Source organism: Leptonychotes weddellii, chromosome 10 (genome assembly GCF_054177405.1).
Source record: "Leptonychotes weddellii isolate Sample4059 chromosome 10, ASM5417740v2, whole genome shotgun sequence".
Lineage (NCBI taxonomy): Eukaryota > Metazoa > Chordata > Mammalia > Carnivora > Phocidae > Leptonychotes > Leptonychotes weddellii.
In genome coordinates, this window is record NC_138378.1 from 96937398 (window position 1) to 96964470 (window position 27073).

Consider the following 27073-nt stretch of genomic DNA (forward strand, 5'->3'; position numbering starts at 1 on the left):
GGGGGGAGTGGGGGGAGGGGTGTGACAGGAGAGAGGACCTGGTTAACCAGTTCTAAGCTTCCTTCTGCAATGATGAGACTTCTCACTGGGATTCTCTCAACACTTTCCACAGTGCAAACCAAACAGTTCAGATGGAAAAGTTTTTGTATAATATCTTGGATGACCTTGAGTCTAGATTGAGTCAACAAATGCTCATTGAGTTCTTCCTGTGTGCCAAGCGCTAGAACAACACACAATCCTGGCACTCGAATGGATCACAATGAGGCAGAGAGACAGAAATGTGAACTCTAACACAGTGTGAAAAATGTTATAACAGGGGAAGGAGAAAGTGCTATTTATGGGCACTGGGGGTGGGGGGATGGCATTGCTTTTTCCTGGGCAGGGCAGGAAGTCCTCACAAAGGAAGCAGCATAAAATGGCAGGGTTTGAAGGACAAGAACACATTCTGAAGGATGTAAAGACAATTTGGGGGAATCTGAAAGTGGACACCATACCCTTTTTCCAGTTGCCGGCTTTGCCCCCAAACCTCTAGTTGCAACAGATACTAGGAAGCATGTGTGTCGAACAGATCTCCTAATTTTCTGCATTCTCAAAGGGTCTTTGCCCAACATAAACTTGAAACAACGTTGGCAAGCCAACACCTTGAGAATAGTCAGGTACTGAATTTAGGAGTCTAATTTTCCCTTACCTGTGGGCTTTTGGTAATGACATGCAAATTACTAAGGCTCTATGGGAAGTTAAATGCTTATTATACTAAGATTATTAAAAAAAAAGTAAAGTTGGAATCATTATGCACGTGAAATATATCCCCTCCAAAGGAAAAACAATTCACTGTTCCTCCTTTACTACTAGTCATCCTCTATGTTTTCTCCCTCTTTGTGGCTCCTCATACCTTCTACTTTTCCATTCTCTCAAGAAATGGTATCAGCCAAGCATTTCTGACTCCAGGGCACATGCTTACACATTCACACACAGTTTAAAAAATATAATACATGACTATTTTCAGTGCCAAATGTAGCTGTAACTATATATTTCTTTTGGACATGTTTTATGTTATAAAGCATGTAAATACTTTTTCTCCCTCAAGTTTTCCAGAACTCTATTGGCAGAGTCTTTTTCCAAAGCATTGAGTACAATTTCCTGAATAGATAGTCAATAAACTTGGTTGCTGAGAGCTCACTCACCTTCTCCCAACATAGTCTTTGAAAATAATTTCATCTCCTTCCAACCAAAAACACCTCTGGCTTCTTTTATGTGCTTATTTCCCTATAGAGGTATTCCATTTCTCACCCTAAATTTCTGCTTTTCCTTTCTGTTATCACATCTCAAATTCCTGTGTAAGGCCTGTGTAAGGCCAAAAACTATGTTTAGTGATAACCTACTATAAATCATCCCACAATTGTCCTTTGGATAATAAATCTTTTGTCCCAATCAGCAAGAAATAAAGTCAGTAATCTTCCTGAGTTCCACTTGCCCATGTATAGATATCCCAATTAACTAGATAGTTTAAAAGCCAAAGCACTTTAATTAGAATTGTTTTTTTCAAGTGTAATAAAACAATGTGCAATCTTTACTTGCTAAGAAGTCATTTTCAGTTTGCTGATCTACAGAGTAGATAGTATATTTAATTTGCTTCAACTATGCAAGTTGTTTTCAGCACATACTGAACACAATGCAAAGTATTCTTTATATTGTGCTCTCAGCAGCTGTACACACACACACACACACACACACACACAGTCACTCTCTATCCAAAGATATGAAGTTACCTGCATCTTGAAAGAAAGAATTATCACAGCTTCTTGTCTTTCAAAGTCACATCTGTAAGCGTACCAGGAGCCCAGTTGCTGATGCTACAGATATTTTACCATCCTGGGCACACCTTTTTAGGCCAGCAAGTCCACCACAACCGTGTGAAGAACCCTGTATTATGAACTTTTATCACTTGCTGGCCCATATTATCATATTGCACAGAATCAAATGAATCTCACGTACTGGCGAACACATCCCCTCCAAACCTTTCTACAGAACTCCTCTCTGCTATCCTGTTAGTGCAGACACCGTTACTGGAAGAGGTCCTCGCAGAGGATTTGATGCTTGGCACCAACTTCTCTTACTAGTTGGGTTACCAGTAGCTGGAGAGCTGCATTCAACCATGCTGGGAAGAATGTGGAGGCAAACGGAAAGAATTCTGGAAAGCATGCCTTTCAGGGTGCTTGAGATACAGCTTACCTTGGGTCATGGCAGGGATTCACGGGGGAAGGAGGGCCAAAGCACAGCACAAAGTCATAGGCATGAGAAGTACCAGATGGACCTTCTAGCACGGACTCTGGTGGCAGCAAACACACACTGAACACCCTGGCCACTTCCAAGAGAGAAGTGTTCTAGAGAGAAGGCCCTAGGCATTCAGACCATCATTACTGCCCCCCACCCCAGTTCAAAAGTTCTTAAGTTCTCAAGCTAATATGCACCAACCAAGCAGGAAGAAAACCAAATAAAGACCTATTGATACACCAAAGAAGAGTAGAACAGAACCTAGTTTTTCAGCAAAAGCTCCGATTAGTAAATGAACACCAGCCACCTCTCAATGGCTATTTCAGACACCACCATTAATTAGCTATCCAGAAATCTACCCTGGAAGGACAGATAGGATAAGATCCAGAACAGGATTTAACTTCGGATATCAAGAAAGAAAGAAAAGAAAAGGAAAGAAAGAAAAAAAGAAAGAAAGAAAACACAAAAAACAGAGCAAGCCACAGTACTCCACAACCCAGAAAGGTTTTCTGTTAAACAACATAAAATGTCTATCCAGTTATTAGTAATCTCATAGCAGTTAAAAAAAAAAAAAAACAACTTTCGGAGCAAAAAGCAAAATATCACAGAAAACTAAAAGTTAAATAAGTTCACATTGCTAAGGATTGGTGGCTTAGGTAATTGAACTGAAAGTGAGAATCACAGAAGAGATCTACATAATAATTAGCTGCTGAGTTTTCTCCAGTCGCATACTCCCAAATGGAGTATTTAGCATTCAGCAGACTTATTAACGAATAAATGCCCGACTGGAATTAACTAGCACCTCATTCTGGAAGGCTGCTCTTGGCAAAAATGTAATATCCACAAGGCAAAGCAAGCTGATTGCTGGTGTACACTGCAGGCTGGGCTAGGCGTCCCATTCTTTGGAATAATTCACGTTATATCATGTTTCAGAGCCACGCACGGGTCCACCCACCTGGACAATATGCAAAGGATGGGTGGGGTTTCTAGACCCCAAGAGACAACTTCCTGAGCTTCACAGCTGGCCTGTCTCACAGACACGCAGGGCTTCCTGCTCCCGGGGCTCGCAGCACACAGAGGTAACAAGGGGGGCTGGCACGGGGTGCAGCACGTCCCTTTGCAGAGACTACTCAGCTCATCCTCCCAGTGTGAGGCGCCCAAGGGCCACATGGGCCAGTACCCCGGCCACCCCCACCCAACCCTCACGTGCAAGGACTGCTATGTTTCTTTAAATCCAGCCTGCTCCTGAAGGAAACTCCCTGGCAAGTGAAAACAGCCGCAAAGGTAAAAGAATGCTGGGAATTTGGCTGCCGCCTGCAGTATTAGGAAGAACAGCAATTACTCAACTCTCTCCTAGTGTCAGAGGCAGAAAGGAGCATGTGAATTTGGGCAAGTTTCGGCCTGTCTTTGCTCCAGCTTCTCCCCTTGTGGTAGCTGTCACCTACCTACCTCACAGTCATCGTAATTAATGAAGTGAAGGAGGGAAACGGAGAAAGAGTGGAGGCAGCAGGCCAGCCCATTCACAAGAGAGAGGCATAAATTCTACCCTGAATCCAGGCTGGGCCAACACTCACCATGGCTTAAAGATTGCCAGCATCTAAAGATGTCAATAATGTCCCGATCACTGTGTTTTGCCCTCTCCACCACCTCGCAATAAACAGAACTATGTGAGAACGCTTGATCTTTTCCTCCAAGCCCTTCCGCCGACAGCCCTTGGCAAAGAGTCCTGTAGACACGACCACTTCTCCCTTCCTTGGCTCCGCAAACACAAGGTAATATTTGACTCCTGTGCCCCACTTCTAGGTCGTAAAAAACATAGATCTTATGACCAGAAGGGCCTTAAGATATCATCAGTTCAGTTCCTCTGCCTTCAGGTAGGCAACTACCTAATTCCCTTCAGATAAATTAAGGCAACATCAAGGGAAGTTGAGAAGGTTTTATTTGAGTTACTGAGCTACTAAGGGATGAAAGCAGATCTGAAAGCATGGCTACTTTGTCTCCTGTAGCATGGTATACTCTCACATGCAAGAATATTGCACGATTTCTCTCTCTGAGCAGCCTTAAATCCTTCCTGTCACAAACTGGTATATATACGAACCCATTCATTCTTTTGATAAAAACATGGAAATCTGGGGCACCTGGGTGGCTCAGTCGTTAAGTGTCTGCCTTCAGCTCAGGTCATGATCCCAGGGTCCTGGGATGGAGCCCCGGGGTCGGGCTCCTTGCTCAGCGGGAAGCCTGCTTCTCTCTCTCCCACTCCCCCTGCTTGTGTTCCCTCTCTCGCTGTCTGTCAAATAAATAAATAAAATCTAAAAAAATAAAAATAAAACATGGAAATTTATTTGGCCTTTCATTTTTATGTCACAGACAGTGGTAATAAATTTTCCTGAGATCTGTCTGAAATAGAAGAACTCAGGAGTTCTGAAAAACACACACAGTCTTCCTCAAACCATTGAAACATCTCTCTACTTTGGTTTTCAGAGACAGAACTATTTATCCCTTTTTCCTCATGCAGAATGTAAATGTCCGTGTCTTTAAAAAAGCAAATGTGCCAACTATGGAAAGTGAGGAGAAAGGGGAAACCATGTGAAGGTTTTCCAGATCTACATCCGACCAGATGATGGAATGTTCTCTCTCTGCAGAATTATAAACACACACTGAGGGTACTGAGCACCTACATCCCGTATGTATGGTTCCTCACATGTGATGGGTCTGAAGTGGTCCAACTAATCCTTAAGATGAAAAGTCTAGCTCAGGTCAAACTTCCTTACGGTAGCTTTACCTTATTTTGGCAGGTCTTTTAGAGTCTTGAAAAAGGAGTATCACAACTCTCCAATGTTGACATGCCTTTTGTTTTATCACAGCTGTGAACCGTTTTGCTTGCGGCCTTTGGATAAGAAGCTAAATAAGTTACCTCTTGTAGACCCAGGACTTTGCAGGCTCAGGTTTCATTCTGCCCTGCCAGAAATTCCTTTCTGTTTTGAATCTGAGATGTTTGTTTATGGTTTTTGTTTTGAAATGCTAAATAAGACAGGCAGAGTCTCTAGTTACAGCCTATATCTTCCCCCCCCACCCCCCCTTGCTATAGCCAGAGTGGCTCCTTCTTAAGGACAAAGCACTTCCCTAAAATTTCCAAAGGGCAGATTCTTCAAATTATCTTCTCAGGAACTTGAAACATAAAATAACACCTTAAAATATAATTAACACTTAATTTTTGTTCTTAAATGTTCATAAGACAAATGTTCCCAGGTGATTTCGAATTAGGGCGTTATTTTTGGATTTGACAAGCACATACTTAAAACCTTGAAATTTCAAAGTTTATCTCACCTTGCTTGTAAGTTACATATTTGAATACCAGCACTCTTGATGAAAGAGGCACTGCAATGATAGCTACTAAAAGAGTTTCTGGAAGAAAATTCAATTTCTATTGTGTGATAATAAGGTTTGGTTGTCAAGAAGAAAATAAAAAAGAGTTGTAAACTATTGATTGCAAGGATTATATCTTCATCAAGTTCTTTCTCCTTGTTCCCTAAGAGCCAGTATAAAGCATTTGCTTTGTGAGTCCTCAGCCCATATTTACTGGGTAAAAATGACACCCATTTGCAGGCATGAAGACAGCGCAGCAGTTCTGTCTTCCTAAAGTGGGGGCCGCACCTACCCCAGGAACTAAAGAGACAAGAACTCAGGTATTTTAATTCTAGGCATTCTTTCCCAGCCTTCCGCTGTAGTACAAAGATGCTGCAGAGAAACTACAAGGCAATTCCACGGGAAAGCCGTTGTATTAGTCCACAGGAAGGATGGATGGAATCCATAGGATCAAGAAAAGCAATGCAGATGTCCGCCCAACACCATCTCCTGCTCATTCTTAACCTGCCCTTGTCTTCGGGCCGGCTGGGATGGCGGCTCCATCCTTCCTTCCTTTTGTAACTGCAGTGATCCCAGCCTTGCCCTGGTGACACTCCTGGGGTCTCCCATGTCTCCAGGGATGCCCTGAAACCCACAGAAAACTTCTAACAATAAAAGGAAATTTAATTTGCTTCCATTAAACCACAGGCCATCGATATTAAGATAGGTCACCTTTTAAAAAGTCTTAGTTTGAAATAGCTCTCTGGTACTAGGAACAAGAACCACAAAATCAAGCAAATGTCCACATTCTGTTGAAACAGTAAAGAGGTTAGGAACTACAGCAGTACTGGACTCGAATGTGAAGGAGCTGTGCGTCACAAAGTGCATTTTTTTTAACTTCTATATAAAGCTAACAAAGAAGAAAATGAAAAACGATAACAGAATGAAAATTAGAATTAACATTTTTTTTAAATCTATTTGGTACTAGGAATTATACTCTACACACACCAACACACACATTACCTATGTAATTTAATATATATATATATATATATATATGTATTCCAACCCTCACTACATCTACTTCACAGAAAGCTGTAAGTATTCCATTTTTACAGACAAGGAACCCGAAGCCCAAAACAACGAAGCAAGTTGGTTGTTCAGTTAAAAAATAAGAGCTGAGGTTTGAACATAGGTTTGTCTAGTATCAAGACCTATTTTCTTTTTCCTAAAACATCCTGCACAGAGGAGTGGGAAGCAGGAAGGAAGAGAGCACACCCTCAGACCTTGCTTGGTGCCACACTAAATCCTTCCTGGTGGTTAGAGTTAGAGCCCCTCTTAGTTGCTCTTGAGATGCTCAGCACTTTCAGGGCTTTACAGCTGTAAATAACTCTTGGATATAAGCGTCTCTGCTATCTGCCATTAGACCATGGCCTCTGTGAAAGCGGGGTCCCTATTTTATTTTGGCTGAAAAATAACTAAAATAGCAGGTAACATTATCAGGTCTCATAGGCCATCCTCTGTTCTATGGACTAGCTTTTTGCTCCTTAAAGTGTGGTCCCAGGATCAGCAGCTTTGGCATCACCAGGGAGTTTATTAGAAATGCAGAAACCCAAGCCCCACCCAGACCTACTGAATCAGGACCTCCATGCTCAATGAGATCCCCAGGTGATTTATGTGCACATTAAAGTTTCAGCACAGTTTTATCTCATTTAAGCCTCACAACAAACACACATGCTACCTATTACTATTTCCCAAGAGGGAAACTGAGGCTTAGAAAGGCAGCATCACTATAGTGTAGCACAAAGACCAGACCCATAGCAGCTGCTAATTAATACTTGCGGGCGGAAGGACAACAGGGAAACAGGTAGGAAGGAAAGGACTGGGTAAACGTCTGACCTCTAGTTCTGTCTAGTTTGTACCAACTGCAGCAGCAGGTGGGCCTGGGGTCCCAAAGCAGGCAAGCTGCAGCGACACAAACTGCCTCCTTAGCTCAAGTCAGGTCAAATCCTGTGGGCACCAGCAGTGTGAACACTCCAGGAGCTAGGGACAAACTCTTCCTCCAGAATATAACGTGCAGGAAAATGTACAGTCCTAATTACAGTGAGCTTAGGTGCCCTCCTCTTCCCTAAATGAAATATTAGCCCACAGATAAATGGTAACATTTATAACTCCCATGACATAATGCAAAAAATTTCAGGTTCCTCCCTCTTTATTTTTACCCAAAATATACAAATGATTTATACAGAGTTTAACAAATGGGCATCTGAAGAAAGGCAGCAAACAGCTTTAGAGGCCCTTAAATAAGTTTTTTACTCAATGCACTTATGGTGTTGGGGTAGAAGAAAAGAGGGGACCTGAGCTTGATAATCTGCTCCTTTTCTAAGAGCCCAAACTCCTTAACTACTGATAATCATTACTCAGGTAGATGAGGATTAAGCAGAACAACAGAATGCACCCATATCAAGTTGTTTTACTTATACTGGTTGGTACCTTTGTTGTTATTAAGTGTCACTGCCAGTCACTCTTCCAAGTGCTTCATAGCAATTCATTGAGTCCTTACAGCAACCCTATTATTAACCCACTACACAGACAGAAAACTGAGAGGCACAGAAGTAGATGCACAGATTTGACCTCAGAAACCAAGTTTTCAACCATGACACACTTTTATCAAGGTGTACGTCTTTTGCACGGGGAATTAATTGGGGCTGGGGAAGGGAGGTAAGGAATTGAAATCTGTTCGCTTTGTAAAAGAAAAAAGGATCTTTTAACTTTTTTTTTCCACATAGTAATAGTAATAGGTAGCATGTATGTTTGTTGTGAGGCCCAACACGAACACTTAGAAATGTTAATTTGGAGGGCCTTCTTAAATTTAAATCTATACAACCACTCCTCTGACCAGAAGACCCAGGAGGTCTTGTCAAAGCACAGACCAGGCTAACTGGCCAAGACAAGCAGCAGGGAGTGGGTGAGATGGAAAGATGCTTGATATAAAGGGACACCTCTCAGCTCACTGCCCACGCTCATCTGCCTGGTGGAACAAGCTAGAACACGGAGAAAATCACTCTGGAAAGGAAACTTGCCATTCTAAACCACAACTAGTAAAGCATTAAGAATGCAGCCTCATTCTCAGATGTTGGGAAACACTGATATATGCTGCACAGCCTCTAAGAAGAATGGGTAGGATCCCATCCCCCAGCAAAAAAAAAGAGCTCCTATTCATACTTTTAAACCTAGTTTGAATTCAAATTCTCCTTTTCAGCTTTGCCACCAGACCCTGAAAAGATCATCTCAGATGCTGCGATTCCTAGAACAAATTTTAACCACCTACTTCACTCAACAACTAATCATATACACACTTGCAAGATCATTTCTACTTGGCTTGAACTTGTATTATTATGTAGACTTTTTAAGGTCTTGCTGCCTTATTCTTTATTGAGATGAATAGAGTGTAGAGGAGGGGTGCCTGGGTGTCTCAGTCCATTAAGCGTCTGCCTTCGGCTCAGGTCATGATCCCCGGGTCCTGGGATCGAGCGCTGAGTGGTATGGCTCCCTGAGAGCCTGCTTCTCCCTCTCCCTCTGTCATTCCCCCCACTTGTGCTCTCTGGCTCACTCCAGCTCTCTGTCAAATAAATAAATAAAATCTTTAAAAGAGGAAGGAAGAAAGGGAGGAAGGGAGGGAGGGAGGCAAGGGAAGGAGGAAGGAAAAGAGTGTAGAGAGTAGGGAACACATTTGAGAGGTCCCCAAGCTCCCCAGCTGCCCTCTGCCTCAGCAGAAGGCCTGGTACAGAGCAGGAAATCAATGAATGAGTGATTGATTTCTATGCAAAGACAAGTCAGATCTCTGAAAATTCAGCTTTGGAAAAGTCAACCGCTGAGAAGGCAGGCTTTCAGTCTGTTACTCATGCATGCTTGGCTAGTCCAGTTTCCTCTTCGAATAATTAATTGAGCTGTACTGGGGGGTCTCGAGGATCCTGACACCGCCTGTGCCACATACGGAACACAGTGTTACAGGAAGCTGCTTCACCAGACACACCTGACCTTCCATCCATCATACCATGGCTCATCTGACGGCGTCCACATGCTAGAGCAGCACTATCCTGCCATGCTCCTGCAAGATGTTAAACACACCCACATTTTTTTCAAGAATTTCACAATTAATGTCTGGAATGCATTTTGGATTATTCTTCAAAGGATGACACAGTTGCCGTAAGATGAATTCAATATTTTTCCTTTCTCCCATTTGTCGTTCTTTGGTCCTCCCACTCCCTTATCTTTTTAGGGTCATCTACTTACTCCTCCCAACTTCATAATGCCTGTCCCCAGCACCCCCAAGCTGTTCCCTTGTTTATCCAAGTCATTGCTTCTAACCAAGCCGCACGGAACAGAGAAACCTGCATGCACCATTTCACTAAATACCTCTTATCGCTAGACACAATGCCCACAGTTTAAGGATTCTTCAAACAGTTTTCTTCATAAATTAGCCTGTTCACAACTGCATTGCCAACATACTTGCATGTGGATTCTGCTGGTCACTGTTAAGCATGAATTAATGGCAGCAAATCTCTCTAGACGTGCTATTTTTGTCTTTCTGGTACTATGCAATTCATTTGCCCTTTGCCAAGTGTTTTATGTGACTGGATTCCTGAATAACAGGATTCTGTAAGCTTGAGAGTCAAAGCGAAGGTCACCAAGTCCTGTCATTTGTGCGGTGAATAGTCTCTCCATATTTTGTCAATATTTACTTCTGGGAGGAACTAATTATTTCCTTGTTTACTTGCATTGGTTTCTCTTTCCATACCCTAGTATCGTAATTTTATAGGCCCTCTGCTGGCTTTCTCTAGGAGCTCACTCCACCTGAAGACTTTGAGATGGAAAGCAAAACACATTCCTCAAAAACAAGGAGTCCTGGGTGTGTCAAGTTTTCAAATGCCAATATAGGAGTATTAACTTGGCCCCTCCCCTCTTCTTTTTAATTAGTAAAATTAAAATCCATGGACTCTTGACTCCAAGTCCTACATTTCAAAGCAATGAGAGGAGATCCGTGTGGCTTGTGCATTAACCAAATGGTTTGGTTTGGGAAACAAACCTGCCTCCTGCACCCTGACCTCAGATCCTCCATACACTCTTTTCCAAAGAGCCATCATTTCTATCCCCGACTCAGTTTTCCAGGGTTTTGAAAAGAAACTATAACCTTCTAAAGGCAACAGGTTCAGAATCCAACATTCTGTTTGCTGTAAGCACCCACCACATAACCACAGTATGGTTTTCCTCCTCACTGTCCCCATGAAAACTAGGTGGAAGGAAAAGTTAAAATACCTGGGAGAAATAAAAGAACTGTGTTTTGAAGGAGATAGTTTGGGAGATGCCATGATAAAAAACATGGAAAGTTCCATAAAGACGAAGCTACTGAGTAAACATGCACTGGGGGAAAAAAAAAGTTGGTTCTTGTCTAGGACAGCGATCACCTGGCTCCAGTACAACAAAGTTCTCGGGGCCGAGCCACTCAGTAATGTCTGCCAGGTTCCAAATCACTGTCCTCACAAACTGTCAAACTCAAGCCATCATGTGCCTTTTTACTATGTAGAGAGAGAAGGCTGCTCACGCCCCGCCCCCCTTGCCCCGACCCCTCACAACAGAAGCATCATGTACTATTCCACATAAGAGGGAAAATGGTCCTCACCCCCATCCCAAAATAGAATCCTCATGGTACAATCAAAACCTTCTTCCTAGAAAATCCCGCTTTGGTAATTTTTCAAAACTCTGTTTTTGATCTCCCATCCAGTCTTCTTCCTCAGGAGTTCAGAATTCAAACTTGTTTCTCTGGCTTCTAGGCGATTTACCTGGAGGCAGGCAGCCCAGCCAAGGGACAGGCTGCTTGGGAAGTCAGAAATGGCCACAGGGACTCACCTAATGAGTGGAAACAATAAAGAGACTTGTGCCCTCCTGGGGGCGAAAAAGCACTTTTTAGACTGCGAGAGAGCAGGAAAAAACTTTAGGTACTTGGCTCTATGGCTCTCGATTTTTAAAATGCACTTAAACCAAAAATGTATTTTTTTTTTTTTTAAAAGAATGATTTGGTTGATAACAATCTAAACAACGCTGAAAAGACCAAGTGTACATGTATGTCACGTGACTCATGGGGCACAACTCTTCACATTATTTCATCTTTCAGAAAATATTTTTTCTTCACTATTCTTTCTATGGAGAAGACTGTTCATCCATTTGCTCAATACACATTTATTGAGAGCCTACTATGGGCTGGCGTGCTTTCAAAACCTAAGACAGTGAGCCACAGGTTGGAAGGGGTCCACTTTTGCTTCTGATTTATCTAACTCATTATGTGAACCACAGTTTAAAAACATGATTTTTTTTTTCACCACAAAGCCAGAATGGAGAGTAACACAAATAAAAACTACTGCAATTTGGCAAAGGAACAATGTAACTGGTATTTAATTTATGTCCTCGAAAGCTGGTAGATTAGTAATGATAATATATCTATAACATGCAATAGGATATCTCAGTGTAGGCAATTAAATAAGTTTTCAAAAACAGTTTTCATTAACAGATACAACCAGTAGGGGTCATTTTAGTGCAAAAATTGCAACGAAAGAGACTTCAACATGATTAAAATTTATCAGTTCCTAGTCACGTCTGTTATAATAATCGTGCTTCAGTGTGTGAATTTCTCAATAAAAATGGAAACTGAGGGAAAGACTAGCCATTGAGAAGTTTCTTGCAAACTAACAAAAAAGAGTCCGCACCTTCTAGGTAATTACTGACATTTAAAGACTCCTCTAATTTTATAAAAAGAAAAAAAAAAGGTTATTTATCCTACGTTTTCCATAAATTTTGTAGCCAAGTGAAAATACTTGAAATTTCAGACAGACGATTGACAGTATCTGTGTAAATCCAAACACTGTATCATGCCAGGTAGCCCCTGTTCTTACTCTGGTTTAATGGATTTAGAATACAACTTGAAGGCTGCTTTTAGAATTCTAAAAAGATTAGATAAAAAGAAATGCTGAGCGCCCAGTTTTGGCAACTGAAAACAGTCCTGCTAAATGAAAAGTGTTGCTAGAGAACGCTAATTGAGATATAATCACGGAAACAAGTACTTCCAAGCATCTTCGAGGCTAATACCAAGTGCACGGGGTATTACCAGAAGGAATCAAACTAAGAGGGATCGCATCATTTCAGAGGAATGAAAAGCTCACGACAAACTGCCAAAATAACTCTATACCGTGATACTGGAAGACTGGTGCCAAAACACTCCATTCCCGTGCAAGCCCCCAGCTCCACATTTCCTTCACCAGCAGTACATCGAGAAGAAACAAAACAAGGGTCAGAATCGTTGAAACCTCCAAAAGTCCTTCTCAGAGCATAGCAGTTTCCACTGCAGTTAGCCTTCTTTCATGTTGCTTGTTCTTTTTAGATTTATGGGAGGCTGGCTTAAGTAAATTATACACTCCAAGAGGCAGGGTTCAAAGATGCATCTTTGAGTCCAACTCATTCAGAATTCCCCAAATCAAACACATAAAATTGTATCAGAAGTTAATCTCCTGACCATTTCTTCCTGATGTGAGAAATAAAAACACATGTATTAACACGGGACTTGACACCAGTTCAGAGGCTTTTGTGTTTCAGGCAAATAAACTCTTCTCGCCCAATGTCCTAAGGGTGCAGCAGGGCAGGGCCCCTTCCCTTTGAGAAAGTTCCCTTCACTCCATACTGCCCACTAGCTTCCAAAACAGAAAAGCCTCCTTGATTTTCCAGAACTGTCCAAACTCTAAAAGGTGTAAATAAATGTGTGTGTATTTAAAGAAAATCACAGAACTGAAGTCTTTTAATAGACCCATTTTATCCTTAAGATTGCCACCTTCTTTTTCAGTACTTCGGCACGATAAACGAAACATGCACACAGAAGGATGCCTCAGAAGAAACCCTTCCCTGGTGTGCTGGGTCTGGCTGTTGAGTGGTAAGGAAGGGCCCAGGTCAGAGAGCGACAGGTCGCTCCTCCTCGCCGCTTCTCCAGAAGGCAGCTGCTCTGCACCAGGATGCCCCGGAACAGCATCATCACCCCGACGTCAGCCCGAGCAGGGATCCCGCTTCTAACTGGTGCTCACCGAGTCCTGCCCAACAGCCAAATAAAAAGAACTCACTGCCCCTCTTTCTAGTCCCCAAACCTGACCAAGCACCCGGAGGCCGAGGCAGGCAGGCAGGGCTCAGGGCCGACACCCGCTCACAGGGGTCCACCCAACCAGCGGAGGCTCACTGCTCTAATCGCTTTCTCCCTCCGTCAGTCTCCACACCCAGGTGCACAATGCTTCGTGGAGAAAACAGGAGTACAGCCTTCGCTGTCAAACAAACAGAAGGAACCGGCAACACGAGAGGAAACACGCGGATATCTGATCTTAAAAAGCAGCCACGAATAGTCAGCAACAACTTTTCACTCCTAGGTGCAACACCCCCCACCACCCCCCCGCCCCCATTCAGAAGAGCAAGCCTTTGACTGTTTTCAATAGGCAAATAAATGAGTAACCACTGTATGTAACTTCCCCTGGGCTGACATATTCCGGAGCTGAAACTGATTTACATGCGAAGGAGGAGGAAGGGGGTGAAGGAAGAGAGCAAGGAAAAAATAATAAAAGAGTCACACAGGGAGCGTGAGCTGAAGACACGTCTCCTCGCCAACAGAAAAGGGACTTTCGAGATCGGTGTGCAGCACTCGGCAGCACACTGCGCTTGTGCGGGGAGGGCGGCAGGGGCCGGACTCCCCGAGGGGCTCGCGACAGCCTCCGCAGTGCCCCCTGCCCGCGGCGCCCCCACCTCGGGGCGCGGGGCCCGCCCCACCCCCCGCAGTCCCAGCCCGAACAGCCACACGTGTGCGGGTCTGGCGCGGCCACCCCCACCCGCCCGCCCCCACCCACGAAATCCACCCTCGCCGGAGGCCGGCCCAGCGTCCGGGGAAGCGGGCGAGCGGGAACCAGGGGACGGGGGGGCTCTCTCCCGGGGGCGGCGGCCCCCTCCTCCCGCGGAGCCCTCTCTTCTCGGGAAAGTCTCCGCCAAACTTTGTTCGGCGCAGCCAGGTGGGAGGGGGCCCGCGGCGGGCGACCGTACCTTCGCATACGCCCACTTCGTACTCGGTGATGGAGTCGCCATTGAGCGGGGGGCGGATGACACAGCGCAGCCCCCGGTCGCAGGCTCCGTGGAGCCCGTAGGCGCCGCCGCAGCTCTCGTTCCTCTGGCGGGCGCACATGTAGCAGCAGCCGCAAACGCCCTGCACGATGCTCCCGGGGCAGCTCCTGGGCTCTTCGCACTTGGACTCGTCGCAGGGCAGGCAGACCAGCGCCCGGGTGCCGGAGCGCGCCAGCAGCAGCAGCAGCCCCAGCAGCCAGACCAGGAGGTGCCCGCAGCCGGCCAGCCCCCTGCCCCCCGCCACCAAGTACATCCTCCTGCGCCGCCGCCGCCTCCTCCTCGCAGCCGGGCCGGGAGCGGGGCGGGCGTCCTCCCCTGCGCGGGGCACACGCGCCGCCGCCGCCGCACCCGCAGCCCGCGGTCCTCGCCGCCCCCCTCGGGGCCCCCGGGGCGCGCCTCCCCTCGCGGGGCGAGGCCCCCGCCCCCCGCTGCGGGCCGCGCCGACCCCGAGCCCACTAGCGTTGGCGCCAGCGGTGGCTTCCCCTCCTCCTCCTCCTCCCGAGAGGGAGGGGGAAAAAAGAAAAAAAGTTTCCTCCCGGCAGCTCCGGTTCAACCCAAACTTCTGGCGGCGGCGGCGGCGGCGGCTGCGCTGGGCTCCAGCCCCGGCTGGCGGCGCCTCTTCCCTCTCCTCCTCCGGGTCGGCCGGCCCCGCGGCGGTGGTGGCGGCGGCGCAGCCTCCGGGCCGGTCCCCGCCTCCCGAGCCGCCGAGTGGGGGCGGTGGCGCAGCAGAAGGTCCGCGGCGTCCGCTCCGCGCGCCCCGCTCGCCTCACTCCTGCGCGGCTCCTCCGGGCGCTTGTTTATGGCTCGAGCCTCCGCCGCTCGGGCTGCGCCCTCCCCCATCCTACCTCATCCCCCCGACCTCGCCCCCCCCCCCCCGCGCGCCGCTCATTGGCTGCCCCCCCACCCCTCCCGGCCCGGCCGGCCCCCTCCCCCGCCCTCCCTCGCGGGCTGCCGGGCCCTTCCTCCCTCACACGCCTCCTCCTCCTCCTCCTCCGCCTCCTCTTCCTCCTCCCCCTCCGGCTCCTCCGGCTGGAGCCCGGCGAGCCGAGCCGGCCCTGCGGCCGAGCCTTCGCGCGCCTCCATCGCCGGGGCTCCGCGGGCGCGCTGCGGCTCGGGCTCGGGGCGCACACGGCGGGCAGCGAGAGGCGCGGCGTGCCGGGCGCCCGCAGGCTCCGCGGCCACCGTGGCTGTGGCCTGGGCGCCCCGAGGGCGAGCCGGCTGCCCCTCCTGGGCCGGCTTTGAGCTCGGAGTGTGGCGGGGACCGCGAAGCTCGGGGCCGAGGGGGTTGCTGCAGCCTTGGCTGGGGCATCCGCCGGATCCAAAGGGAAGCGAATGCACGGAAGCCTCCGCAAATGGATGAGAATCCATCTTCCACTCGAGCTGGGGATAGACTTTGTGAAAGATACTATGTAATGGAGTCTCGGGAAGCTCGAGACGCCTCCAGCGAAGCTAGTGGTGAATTAATTAAGTGCTTTAAACGGTCTAGGTAAATATTCCGCAGGGGGTGGGGAGGACGGTTGAGGACTGCTGTAGCTCGAGTTGAATTTTAACTGTCCACATCCTGTGTGGCTGGTCGCTCTGCCGTCTGTGCCAAGGTGCTATGTTATGGGAGGGGGTGAATGGAAAGTAGCAGAGCTGAATTTCTCTCCCTTGAGTAAGGCCAAATACTGGATTACTACAAGTCTTGACATGATTGGACCCGTGTTTCTCATGCATCATTAATGTCATCTGACATTGCCCTGTTCTTTCCCAAGCTCCTGGACAGAAGTAATGGGTTTCCTTCTTTTTTCCCCCCCGTTTACTTGTTTATTGTAAATATATTAATAAAGAAGATGCGTGATAAATGTTATTTGTGAAAACCCCAGTGAAGAAGTAACTGAAGTGATGCAAAATGCATTGTGCGGAGATTCTCTTCTGTGACTGTCAGAAAACGTTCTGGAAATGACAGGCTCTGTAATGACCCACCATTCACAGGATATGTACCAAGGTCAATAAAATTCGTGAATTAACAAAAAGTGACTTGCATCCGTGTGGGGGGGGGGGTGTGAAAAAATCAAGTCCTGTGGCAGGTGTGAGGTGGGAATGGGCAGCGGACCTTCTGATCCAGAAGAGTCTGGCTCCAGGAAGGTGGCAGCCAAGTGGATCCTGAAAATCGTGACTAATGAACCAAAAGTTAATAGCACAGAATTGTAAGGAGAAAGGAAACAAAGATGCCTTTGAAATCCTCTGTTTTCGGAACAAATTTATACTTACCATAAATATTTTGGATTTAACCACTCCAATTCTGAACCAAAAAGCCAGAGTTATGACTGGAATATTCCCCAGCCACTGGCATCAGAAAACTAAATGTTTCTCCAATCGTATTTCTTTGTCCTGAGGAGAGGAAGAGACTCATTAACTATTACTGATTATCAGTGGGTGGCAGAGAAGATTTTCAACAATAGAAAGGGGGAATGAGCATCCCATTTTCTAGAAGGGTCTAAAGAGCTGTTGGGATGACTAGAGTCCAAAGATGTTGTAGAGACAATTCCTGTAGTTGTGTAGGTCAGGTTAGATGCCCTCTGAAAAGACCTCATATCCTGAGGTTCTGCAATTACAACTATTAGTGAAACTGTTTGAAATATGCTCGATTTTCTGTTAGCAGAATTCAAGAAAGATAAAAACACACCACACTGTTAAACATGACTGTTGCTTGTATCCCAACAAGGCACCAGCCCTTTGCTGTGGGATTTGCCAACAAACTGTCATCATTGTGCTGTGTTAAAAGGCCTTTGCCACTCTTGCAGAGAGGTTATCTGTATTTCGGTTCAAATGCAAGTATAAAGACATTATTAAAATGTAGCAGATAACATTGTAGGACTCAACAGGAAAAGCCAAGGTCAGGTGGTGGAAAAAAAATGCAGGAGTGAGAAAGCCACTGTCAATTGAAAAAATAAGAATAATCATTCTCAAGGTCCTACTTTTGTGTTTGCATTTTTTATTTTTTTAAGGCAATATATTAAGGGTTAGGGAAAGCTAGAGATTGAACACAGGCGAGGAACAATATGGAGGTCACCATCCATCTTTCCTGGGATTCCGGTGGAAGGTAGACAAACGCAAGGCGATAAAGGCTGACTTCTCATGGGAATTCAAGTTAACCTTAGAAAGGACTGGAGAGATTCCTAAGATGGATATATCAACTTAGAAAATTCAACTTATATAGGGTCCTGTGCCGTAGAATTCATAGAGAAGCAAAGGAGAAAACAGGAAGAGTTACATGAGGCCTGTAACTAGTAATAAATAAGCAGCCAGCAAGGGCCTGGCAACTTATCTGAAGCCAGTGTGTGAACTAGGAGCTCAGTTATGAAATAGCAGTTTCTTCCCTGGGATCCAGGAGGGACTCTTAGGTGGCCAGAAGCCAAGGCTGAGAGTGAGGCTCAAACAAAAGGATTCCCTGATCTTTAGAGACCAGAGTAAAGATACAGAAGAAAGGATAGGTGGGCCCAACATGGTGACAACTGGGGGTCAAGGGAGAAAGTAGACTGGGAGGGATAACATAGACCCTGGAAGTTCTATACAAATGAAAGAGATAGAGTCATACATGGAATATGGTCTAATGCCTTCTCTGAGAAGTCTCTTGAGCTTATTCCCTGATCTATTCTATAGCATTTTGTAACTACCTCTGCTTGTAGCATTCATCATGATATATTATAAAACTTTCTCTAAATAGGTCTGGACTCCATTAAATTGTCAGCTTATTGGGGGGGAGGGCACATGACTTGTAAGAATATATGCACGCCTGAATGAGTTGATAAAGAGAGGGAAGAATTATAGGTAAAAAGATATATGAACATTCTTGTCTGAAGCCTTTCTCTCTTGGTTTTAGTAAATGCCTCTAAAAGAAGCCTTTGAAAGGGTGGTTGGACACGAAGGAGTCTTCCAAATTGGGGAGGGGGGCTAGTGCACAAAACCAAATCCCACAGGTCTAAAAGGAAAGGGAGTTAGACTATACTTCTGATGGAGGTCTGGAAGAAGAGACAGTCCGCCCTCTATTGGCCATTGGGGGGGTTGGGTGGGAGGGGTTTGCTAAATTGTTGAAAATGTCTAAAAATCAAATGCTCAGCTGGGGACCTAGTAGAAAGTGGAAATAAGAGAGCAATAGACAGACCAGTGGTATTAGAGCCCTCCTCCTTGGTTCGGTGCCTAGTTCAACCTCTCCACTCTAGTCACACTCTGAGATGTTTGTGTTTTCGGGAAACGAAAAGAAAAATGTAGGAGTTGCCTTTTGAGTCTGAAAAACACACTCTTAAAACTGAATTGCACCAGAGAAAAAGTCTCATTGTTTTCTAAAGATGTTGCATACCTAGTAGAGAGATCTATGAAGAAACCAGGACAAGAAACATGCTCTTTTCCCCTCTTCCCTCCCATGGCTCTTGCCAACCTCAGCTGGGCTCACCTTGGGCTTGGACCTTGTCAGTGGCAGGGAAACCCCTGGTTTGGAAGTTCAGCCATCTGATCTTGGGCTCTGGATCTGGTACTTGGGCTAGATTATCACCACCTAGTACCTAATTTTACTGAGGCAGTTCCTTTCTTATCTACCCTGCTTGTGTACGGCAGCTACTCTGGACGTATTAGAACCCAGGAAGGCACATGCACAACACAGGTTCTCTCTCTCGCTGTTTACATATGTTTGAACAAGGTATTTATCCTTTCTGAATCGGTTTCTCCGTTGTAAGATGGAGACAAATTTGAATACCAACCACAGTATAGTATGGATAAAATGGTTGTTCTCCTTTCATATTATTTTTGGAGTCCTTCTCATTGTCTATTGTTATTTTTGGAGTCCTTCTCATTGAGTGTCTCCTCAAGTTTTAGGCTGGAGCGAGAATCCCTGCTATGTGATATCCCAGTACCTCTTCCTGTGCAGCATCTACCTGACCAGGCATTCACCTTTTCCCCCCCTTCTTATGGATCTTTCTGTTGGTCCCACTTTGGCAGTCTGTCTAGCCCTGGGGTTGTAGCCTTTGTAATATTTTCTTGGACCTATTCCAGTCTTATTTTAAAGGTTAGTTCATTAATAATATTTCAAAGGGTATATCATTAATAATAATGATAATAATAGTAATAGCTAACCTTTGTAGAGTGCCTGCTAATAAGCTCTTCACAAGGGTTATTTTAATTAATGTACAGAATAGCCTTATATTACCTCCAATGCCTAAATGCTGTCTCCACTTTATAGTTAAGGAATCTGAGGCACAGAAGGCTGTGTGGCTTGCGAGGTCTTAGAACTCTGTGGATGCCTATTGAGTCTGGAAACCAGTCCTATTATACCATCGGAGCCTGTGTATATCACTGTCTCGGGCAGGAAGTTGGGAAGGGTAAATTGCTTTTCTTTTCAGTTTCATTGTTTTTTTGTGGACCCACCTTAAAATTAACATCTACCACAAGATCTTGCCTTCTTTGTTAATTTGCATATGCAAAGTTAAAATAGCCATTAGTGCTTTTCTCAGAATAGAAATAGCTTCATTGTTTTCCTAATTATTGAATAAGAAATATTTATGAAGTATTTACAATGTGTATATTTGCTTACTACCTGAGTATATTATCATGACTAGTCTTCACTAGAGTCTGTTGAAATAGGTACACAATTACCTGCATTTTATAGGTAGGGAACCAGAGACACAGAAAGGTTAAATAATATGCCCAATGTCACACTTATTTGAAAGGAAAATTTGGGATTCAAACACAGGCAGTATGGCTCCAGAATCCATGTTATACACTACTACTTCTTTTTTTTTTATAAATATTCTCCACAAATACATGCTCATGGGGGTTGGGGCGACATGAGAAAATACAGGCAAGTTAAAAAAAAAAAAAGAAATAAAATATCACCTATAATTCCATCATTGAAATATTAACCATTAATGACATTTCTTATACATCCTTGAAGGCTTATTTTCCCCTTTAAAGTATGAGATATAAAATGGGATACGCATCGTAGTTTATAAATGCTTTTTCACTTATACCTATACATGGCATATTGATCTTTAGGATAAAAACTACATCCTTTTTATTACTACTGAATATATTACATTGCATGGGTATACCATATTATATTTAATAATGCCATATTAATATATCTTTAAGGGTTTTTTGTTTGCTTTATATTTTCACTGTCATAAACAAAGCTGCAGTACATTCCCATTTAGCAAAATCTTCAAACATCTGTCCATTGACTTCCTTTAGTAAATTCCTAAAGTAGAATTGCTAATTGTGGGTCAAAGTATGCCTATTTTTGACACTGCCAGATTGCCTTCCAGAAACTTTTATCTGCACACTCCCTCAAACACTTAGTGAAAGTGCTCAAATCATTCCTATAATGTTTACTTTGGAATTGCCTTGTGTAGTCCCATGGGAAAATATGCTTCATTGTTTAACCATCATATATGATTCGACATATTATAACTCAAGTAGATTACCTTCTTCATTCACCAGACTTGTCTCGAAATTAATTTTTATTAATCTCTAGCAAATTCATCCTCAAAGGATGGATATTTGTTGGCAATATTTAAGAGAATCAACACATGTTCCATAAAAAATATGTTCTAAAAAAGTTTAAAGAATGGTGCTCATTTCACAATATATACAAATATCAAAACATTATTTTATACCTCTGAAACTAATAAATGTTATATGTCAATTATATCTCAATAAAAAAGATGGTAGGCATTGGTAGCTTCCATGGAACCAGCATTCAGCTTTTCCAAGAAACTGCTGACAAGGAGACATCATTTATTTGAATTGCAAATTCTGATATGATAATGTTCATCAGAATACTGGTATTTTTATATTCATATCCTATATATCATACAGATGTTTTGTCATTGAAATAGAATTTATTACCTGTTTTCTGGGGGAATTGGTAGTGCTTACCAATTTCTATGTTCCTTCTTTTCATTCTTTTTTTTTTTTTAAAGATTTTATTTATTTATTTGAGAGAGAGAGAATGAGAGAGAGCGAGTACATGAGAGGGGGGAGGGTCAGAGGGAGAAGCAGACTCCCTGCCAAGCAGGGAGCCCGATGCAGGACTCGATCCAGGGACTTCAGGATCATGACCTGAGCCGAAGGCAGTCGCTTAACCAACTGAGCCACCCAGGCACCCCCTTCTTTTCATTCTGGACACAAAACTAGGCAACACTTACCATCTTCCTTGAGGTTAGATGGGGCCATGGAATGTGGATGAAAATGTGGATGGGGATCTTGTCTAGGCTGGCCTCTAAAACTCTCCACAATCCTGCATATTTCTTTTATTCTCTCTCTGTTGGCTGGCTGCAAAGCATACCATGGAGGACCTGAGGCACTAGACGAATTTGGAACCACTAAATGGACAGAACCTGGATCCCTCAATGGCTGTCTGAAGCTGACCTCCTACATACAGACACATTCACATACATAGACCTCACTGAAGTCTCAGTGGATGGTGATGTTAGGGAGAAATGAATATTTACTGTGAGAAGTCACTGAGATTTGGGGCTTGTTTGTTACAGCGGTCAGCTCATCCTAACATATTTTAGCCTAAACAGAAATAACATTAATTGTTTATTCAGGCCCCAGGTATTATTATATGTTCTCAGACCAAACGCCATTTCGACGTCACCTATAAACAACAAGCATTTGTTGACCATGGAATGTTGTGAAATGATTATGTTACCAATTCTAGCATTTACATTTTTTTAATTATCATAATGTTCTTAGAAGATCTTAACAACATTTTGTTAGCACTGACTAGTGGCAATTAAAATAAGTAATATCAAAACTTTCCACTTACTCAAATGAGAAGGTAGCCACCTCCATTCTGCTCCCCAGTGAGAGTGAGCTTCCACACGCTCACACTGTCCCAGCCCATAGATTTATTGGGGGATTACCAAGGTCCTATGCACTCAAAAGACAATGAAACTCTTCAAACCCCCATTCTTCTCCTTTTTCCACATCTGTCAGAATATATGACTTCCTCTCCAAACCTTCTTTCAATACTGCCCATATATGCTGCCCTTTGAAGCCTTCCCCCCACGAGTATTACCCTCATCACATTGACATCCATAAATTTACTATGGACTTTAAATTGGCACCTCCTTCTATTTATCATTTGAACTTAAAGACTATTCTAATATTTTGGTATTGGATTCTAAGGCCATCCTATTCATATTCTTTTTCACTAATTAACTGATAATGTGTCTTGATCATCTTATTGGCTACCTTGGTTGTTCTTCACAAACTTTTTCAAGCTCAAACTAAAGTTCATGCAACAAAACACGTTTATTGACCAAGTGCTAGCTGCCCGTAAGCTGTGACCATGTAGATTAGCAAGAAAACTGGAAGATGGGGATCATAGGGCATGAAACCATATAGGAGAGATTCCAAGAGTCTGCATCATCGGCTGATTATTGTCAAAGACCATATCATGTTTCTTGTTTAGATTTGCCAAGGAGAAGAGCCAACCAGCAATGCCAATCACAGGTATTTAAAGAAGAGGACTATTCAATTTTTTCCTTGACAAATTACTGACTAAATCAAAAATGTCCTCAGTGATGATGAGGCATTGTGCTATAAAGTGCTCTAATGGAAAGAACATGATCTTGGGAATTGAATTGACCTGGGATGAAATTCTGACTGTGTTTATTACTGTCCATGTAACTTTGAATAAGTTATTTAATAAGAGTTTCTCATCAGTCACTTAGGAAATTAGCGCCTACAGGATTCTGAGCATGTAAGAGATACTTAATAAGTCTTCTAGCATTTTTAATGATGGGATTTTTTAAACCTATAATAGGTTTGGATATTCACTAAATCTTTGCTACTTTCAAAGCTTTTGAAATGCAGTCTAGTGTATGGTTCTAGAACATAGGAGTACTTCTGACCTGTGTGAGGATCAAACCCAAGAGCTTCACCTCATAGTGATTTTACTCCTTACAGTCTGTACTTCCCCTAAAGTCTGTACTTTTCATGTCTGTCTCACCACTTAGGATGCATGATTCCCTATAAGGCAGGATAGGGCCTTTGAAGCCAGCAAGCTGGATCCTACATTTCTAATCACTACTCTAGTTACAAAAATCAATGTCTTTCCTTGTGTTTGAGGGGCCACTGTCTAGCATGGGCAACTGGTAAGTCAACAGTTTCAATATAGTGTAATAGAAGTTGACAAAATTAAGTCTACATGAGAAAATTGGATACAGTTAAAACTTTTTCATGAATGAGAAGAGAGTTGGGCTGAATCTTGAAGGAAGAATAGACACCAGGTTTAGGGGGAAAGAGGTGAAGAGATTCCAAGCAAAGAAAACAGCAGAGCACCTAGAATAGAGCTTGGTACACAGCAGCCATTTAATAAATGTTGTTGAAAGAAGGAAGATAACATGTGCTTTTGCTGTGGGGGAAAAAAATGAGGTCTGAGGAGACTGGATGCCTGGCAGCAAATGTTAGGAGACAAGGCCAGTAAGGTTGGGCTGGACGATAGAGGCCTAAAATCCGTAGCAAAGAGTTTAGACTTCATCCTGGAGGGGAAGGTTTGGAGCTTTTAGAGACAAGTGACCTCATCAGATTCATATTTTATAAAGATAACATATTTTATTGACTTTGAGACACACTTTAAAAATATTTTAACAGCTCTGAATGTGGGATGCATCCCACAATTCATGGCATGTCATGGTTTAATTGGCAGTTTATTTTCTGTCTCGGTGGTATATAAAATCATGTTGCTTACTAGTAAGGGCATCTTATATGTGCTAAAAAGTTGAAATTATGGCAGCAGAGTAACACAGGGACAATGAATGGAAGCAAGAAGGCTAATTGGGAGACTTACCAAAGACAATGAGCTGCAAGATAAAGCCAAACATGCCACAGTAGATTTTGAAAATCCAAAATAGGTGAGGAGTTCCTGAGTTTCACGGGTTCACCTCACCTTTTGGTTTTCCATCTTGTGCTTTGCCACACGGTTAGAACCTGAGAAAAGCTTTTAGCTTTTCATTAGAACCATATTTTCTCAGGTGAACAACTTAAGTATACAGAGTATTACTTAGCATGTATTAGGCATCAGCATTTTGAGAGCAAAGTACTCGCCGAGACTGGAGACCTCTTTAGTACTATCCCCGGGGGTGTCTGCTTTGTGCCCAGAGATTTCTTATAGACAGAAAAACATTTTTTTTTTTAAGTATCGGAAGAGGCTTCAGGTATGTTCAGGTTCAATTCCTTCGTTTTATAGATGAGGAAAGTGAGGTCCTTCCGTGCTGATTACCTTCCATTTGCTGACTCTGAGCAGCTTCACGCAGGGTACACGCGGCGGGCGCAGCACGCAGCCCTCCTCCGCCCTCCTCAGTATCAGCAAGTTAGTTGTTGGTCTACCTCCGGATTACTTCTGACTCCAGTTCCGCTCCTGAGCCGATAGTACAAAAGGATCTTTTGCCTCCAATTGCCACAGTTTAGCATGAATACATTTGGTATTAGCTTCCCTCTCTTCTTTCTGACTCATTCTATCGCTGGAATGGTATTCTCTTTGCCTAGACACCTAGTTGTCTGCATCCTGGGCTGATTCGTAGCGATGTGTCTGGGGTTGCACTCTGTTGTCTGGACAACTGCTGCTTGAGTTCCGATGGGTACCACCTGTCTCCCTGTGCCCCAGCTTCTACCGTAGCACCCTGAGACACTTCAACTGGCCCAAAAGTAGTCTCTAGAAACCAGACCTCCCCTCTGTTTTTTCCCTCCATCTAACTCTAGACTGTTTATATGGTATGCTGGGTCAGGCTCTTTCTCCAAGCCCCAAACTCTGGAACATTTATTCACTATGAAAACCCCTTTCTTAGCTCTCAGAAACACTACATACCAGTAGGATGTGCGGGGCTGCATCCCTTGTTATTGGTTGAGTCAACTTTTCCATTCATTGGGATTCCTTCTAATTGGCTTCACTGGTCAGGCATTAGTTCTGATTAACCAGTGACCATGCAGTTTAGTTCTTAAATATTTTAAATGTCTCCTCTGCTTCCCAGTAACCATTGGCTGAGCACATGGAACCACATACATGCTAAATGCTTTGCATATATTAATTCTTTTAATCCTCATCATAGGGTATGATCAGACATATTTTTAAAGAAGAGGAACTGAGGCTCAGAGAAATTATATTAATATTCCAAGGACATAGGCCCTGTGCCTGAGTCAGGATTCAGATCCAGGTCTTGGTGACTTCATGCCTCACTATGACACTGTAGTATCCTCTATCCAGTACCAACTCATTGTGCATTGAGTCTGGTCTGCTTATCTTACTCCAGCATTAGAACATCTTGGCTAGGCTGTTTGGTGCTTCCATGCCCTCCCTCGCAGATTGGGCAGTAGTCATTTACCTGTTGAGAACCATGAGTCTACCCAAACCTTATGGACAGACACAGCTTCCAGGTCTTTCCCACCCCCTCAGCATCCAACTCACCTGCTCCTCAAATATCTAAATCGTACTTCAGTGATGCATAAACTGTCAGACCTGTGCACGGATTCGAACGTCTTTCTTTAGTCCCCTGTTGTTGTTGTTGTTTTTTAAAAGATTTTATTTATTTGACAGAGAGAGACACAGCGAGAGAGGGAACACAAGCAGGGGGAGTGGGAGAGGGAGAAGCAGGCTTCCCGCCAAGCAGGGAGCCTGATGCGGGGCTTGATCCCAGGACCCTGGGATCATGACCTGAGCTGAAGGCAGATGCTTAACGACTGGGCCATCCAGGTGCCCTCTCCTGTTGTTGTTGTTGTTGTTTTTAAAGCCACCAAAGAACTAAGGAGACAGTTCCCTTTGATTCCTGATTTGTTTCTCACTCTAGAACTTTCCCTAATTTTATTTTTTAGTTGTAAAAATGAAATGTGAGGAGTCTAAGCGTACCTCAGGGCAGCTTACCTGCAGAAAGAGTAACCAAGGGGGCACCTGGGTGGCTCAGTCATTAAGTGTCTGCCTTTGGCTCAGGTCATGATCCCAGGGTCCTGGGATCGAGCCCCTCATCAGGCTCCCTGCTCCTTGGGAAACCTGCTTCTCCCACTCCCTCTGCTTGTGTTCCCTCTCTCGCTGTGTCTCTCTCTGTCAAATAAATAAATAAAATCTTAAAAAAAAAAAAAAAAGGAAAGAGTAACTAAATATACATTTAAAAAATGCCTCACAGTGAGTCTGGTGGTTTAGGTTTGAGCAGGTCATGAAACCATGTAATATTGTAACTATAATAGCTAATATTCATTGAGCACTTAAAATGTCCTCAGT

General features: G+C 44.1%; 1 protein-coding gene and 2 long non-coding RNA genes across 9 annotated transcripts in view; all 3 read right to left on the reverse strand.

Annotated features, from left to right (window-relative positions):
* Positions 1–14730, reverse strand: part of LOC145715949 (uncharacterized) — a 20157-nt gene extending 5427 nt beyond the window's left edge. The window contains exon 1 of the long non-coding RNA XR_014138265.1: positions 13514–14730. This is a non-coding gene — a long non-coding RNA (uncharacterized LOC145715949). The remainder of the gene's footprint in view (positions 1–13513) is intronic.
* The window catches only part of CRIM1 (cysteine rich transmembrane BMP regulator 1), a 180548-nt gene extending 165433 nt beyond the window's left edge, over positions 1–15115 (reverse strand). For 2 of the 7 annotated variants that reach the window (XM_081796921.1, XM_081796923.1), the window contains exon 1: positions 14740–15114. In XM_081796921.1, coding sequence (XP_081653047.1) covers positions 14740–15070 — 331 coding nt within the window. In that variant the 5' untranslated portion in view covers positions 15071–15114. Of the gene's footprint in view, positions 1–14739 lie in introns of all 7 variants that reach the window. The other 5 variants (XM_081796926.1, XM_081796922.1, XM_081796925.1 and 2 more) reach the window with 4 other exon arrangements.
* Positions 1–27073, reverse strand: part of LOC145715952 (uncharacterized) — a 519543-nt gene that overhangs the window by 218380 nt on the left and 274090 nt on the right. The gene's annotated exons all lie outside the window — the stretch shown is intronic.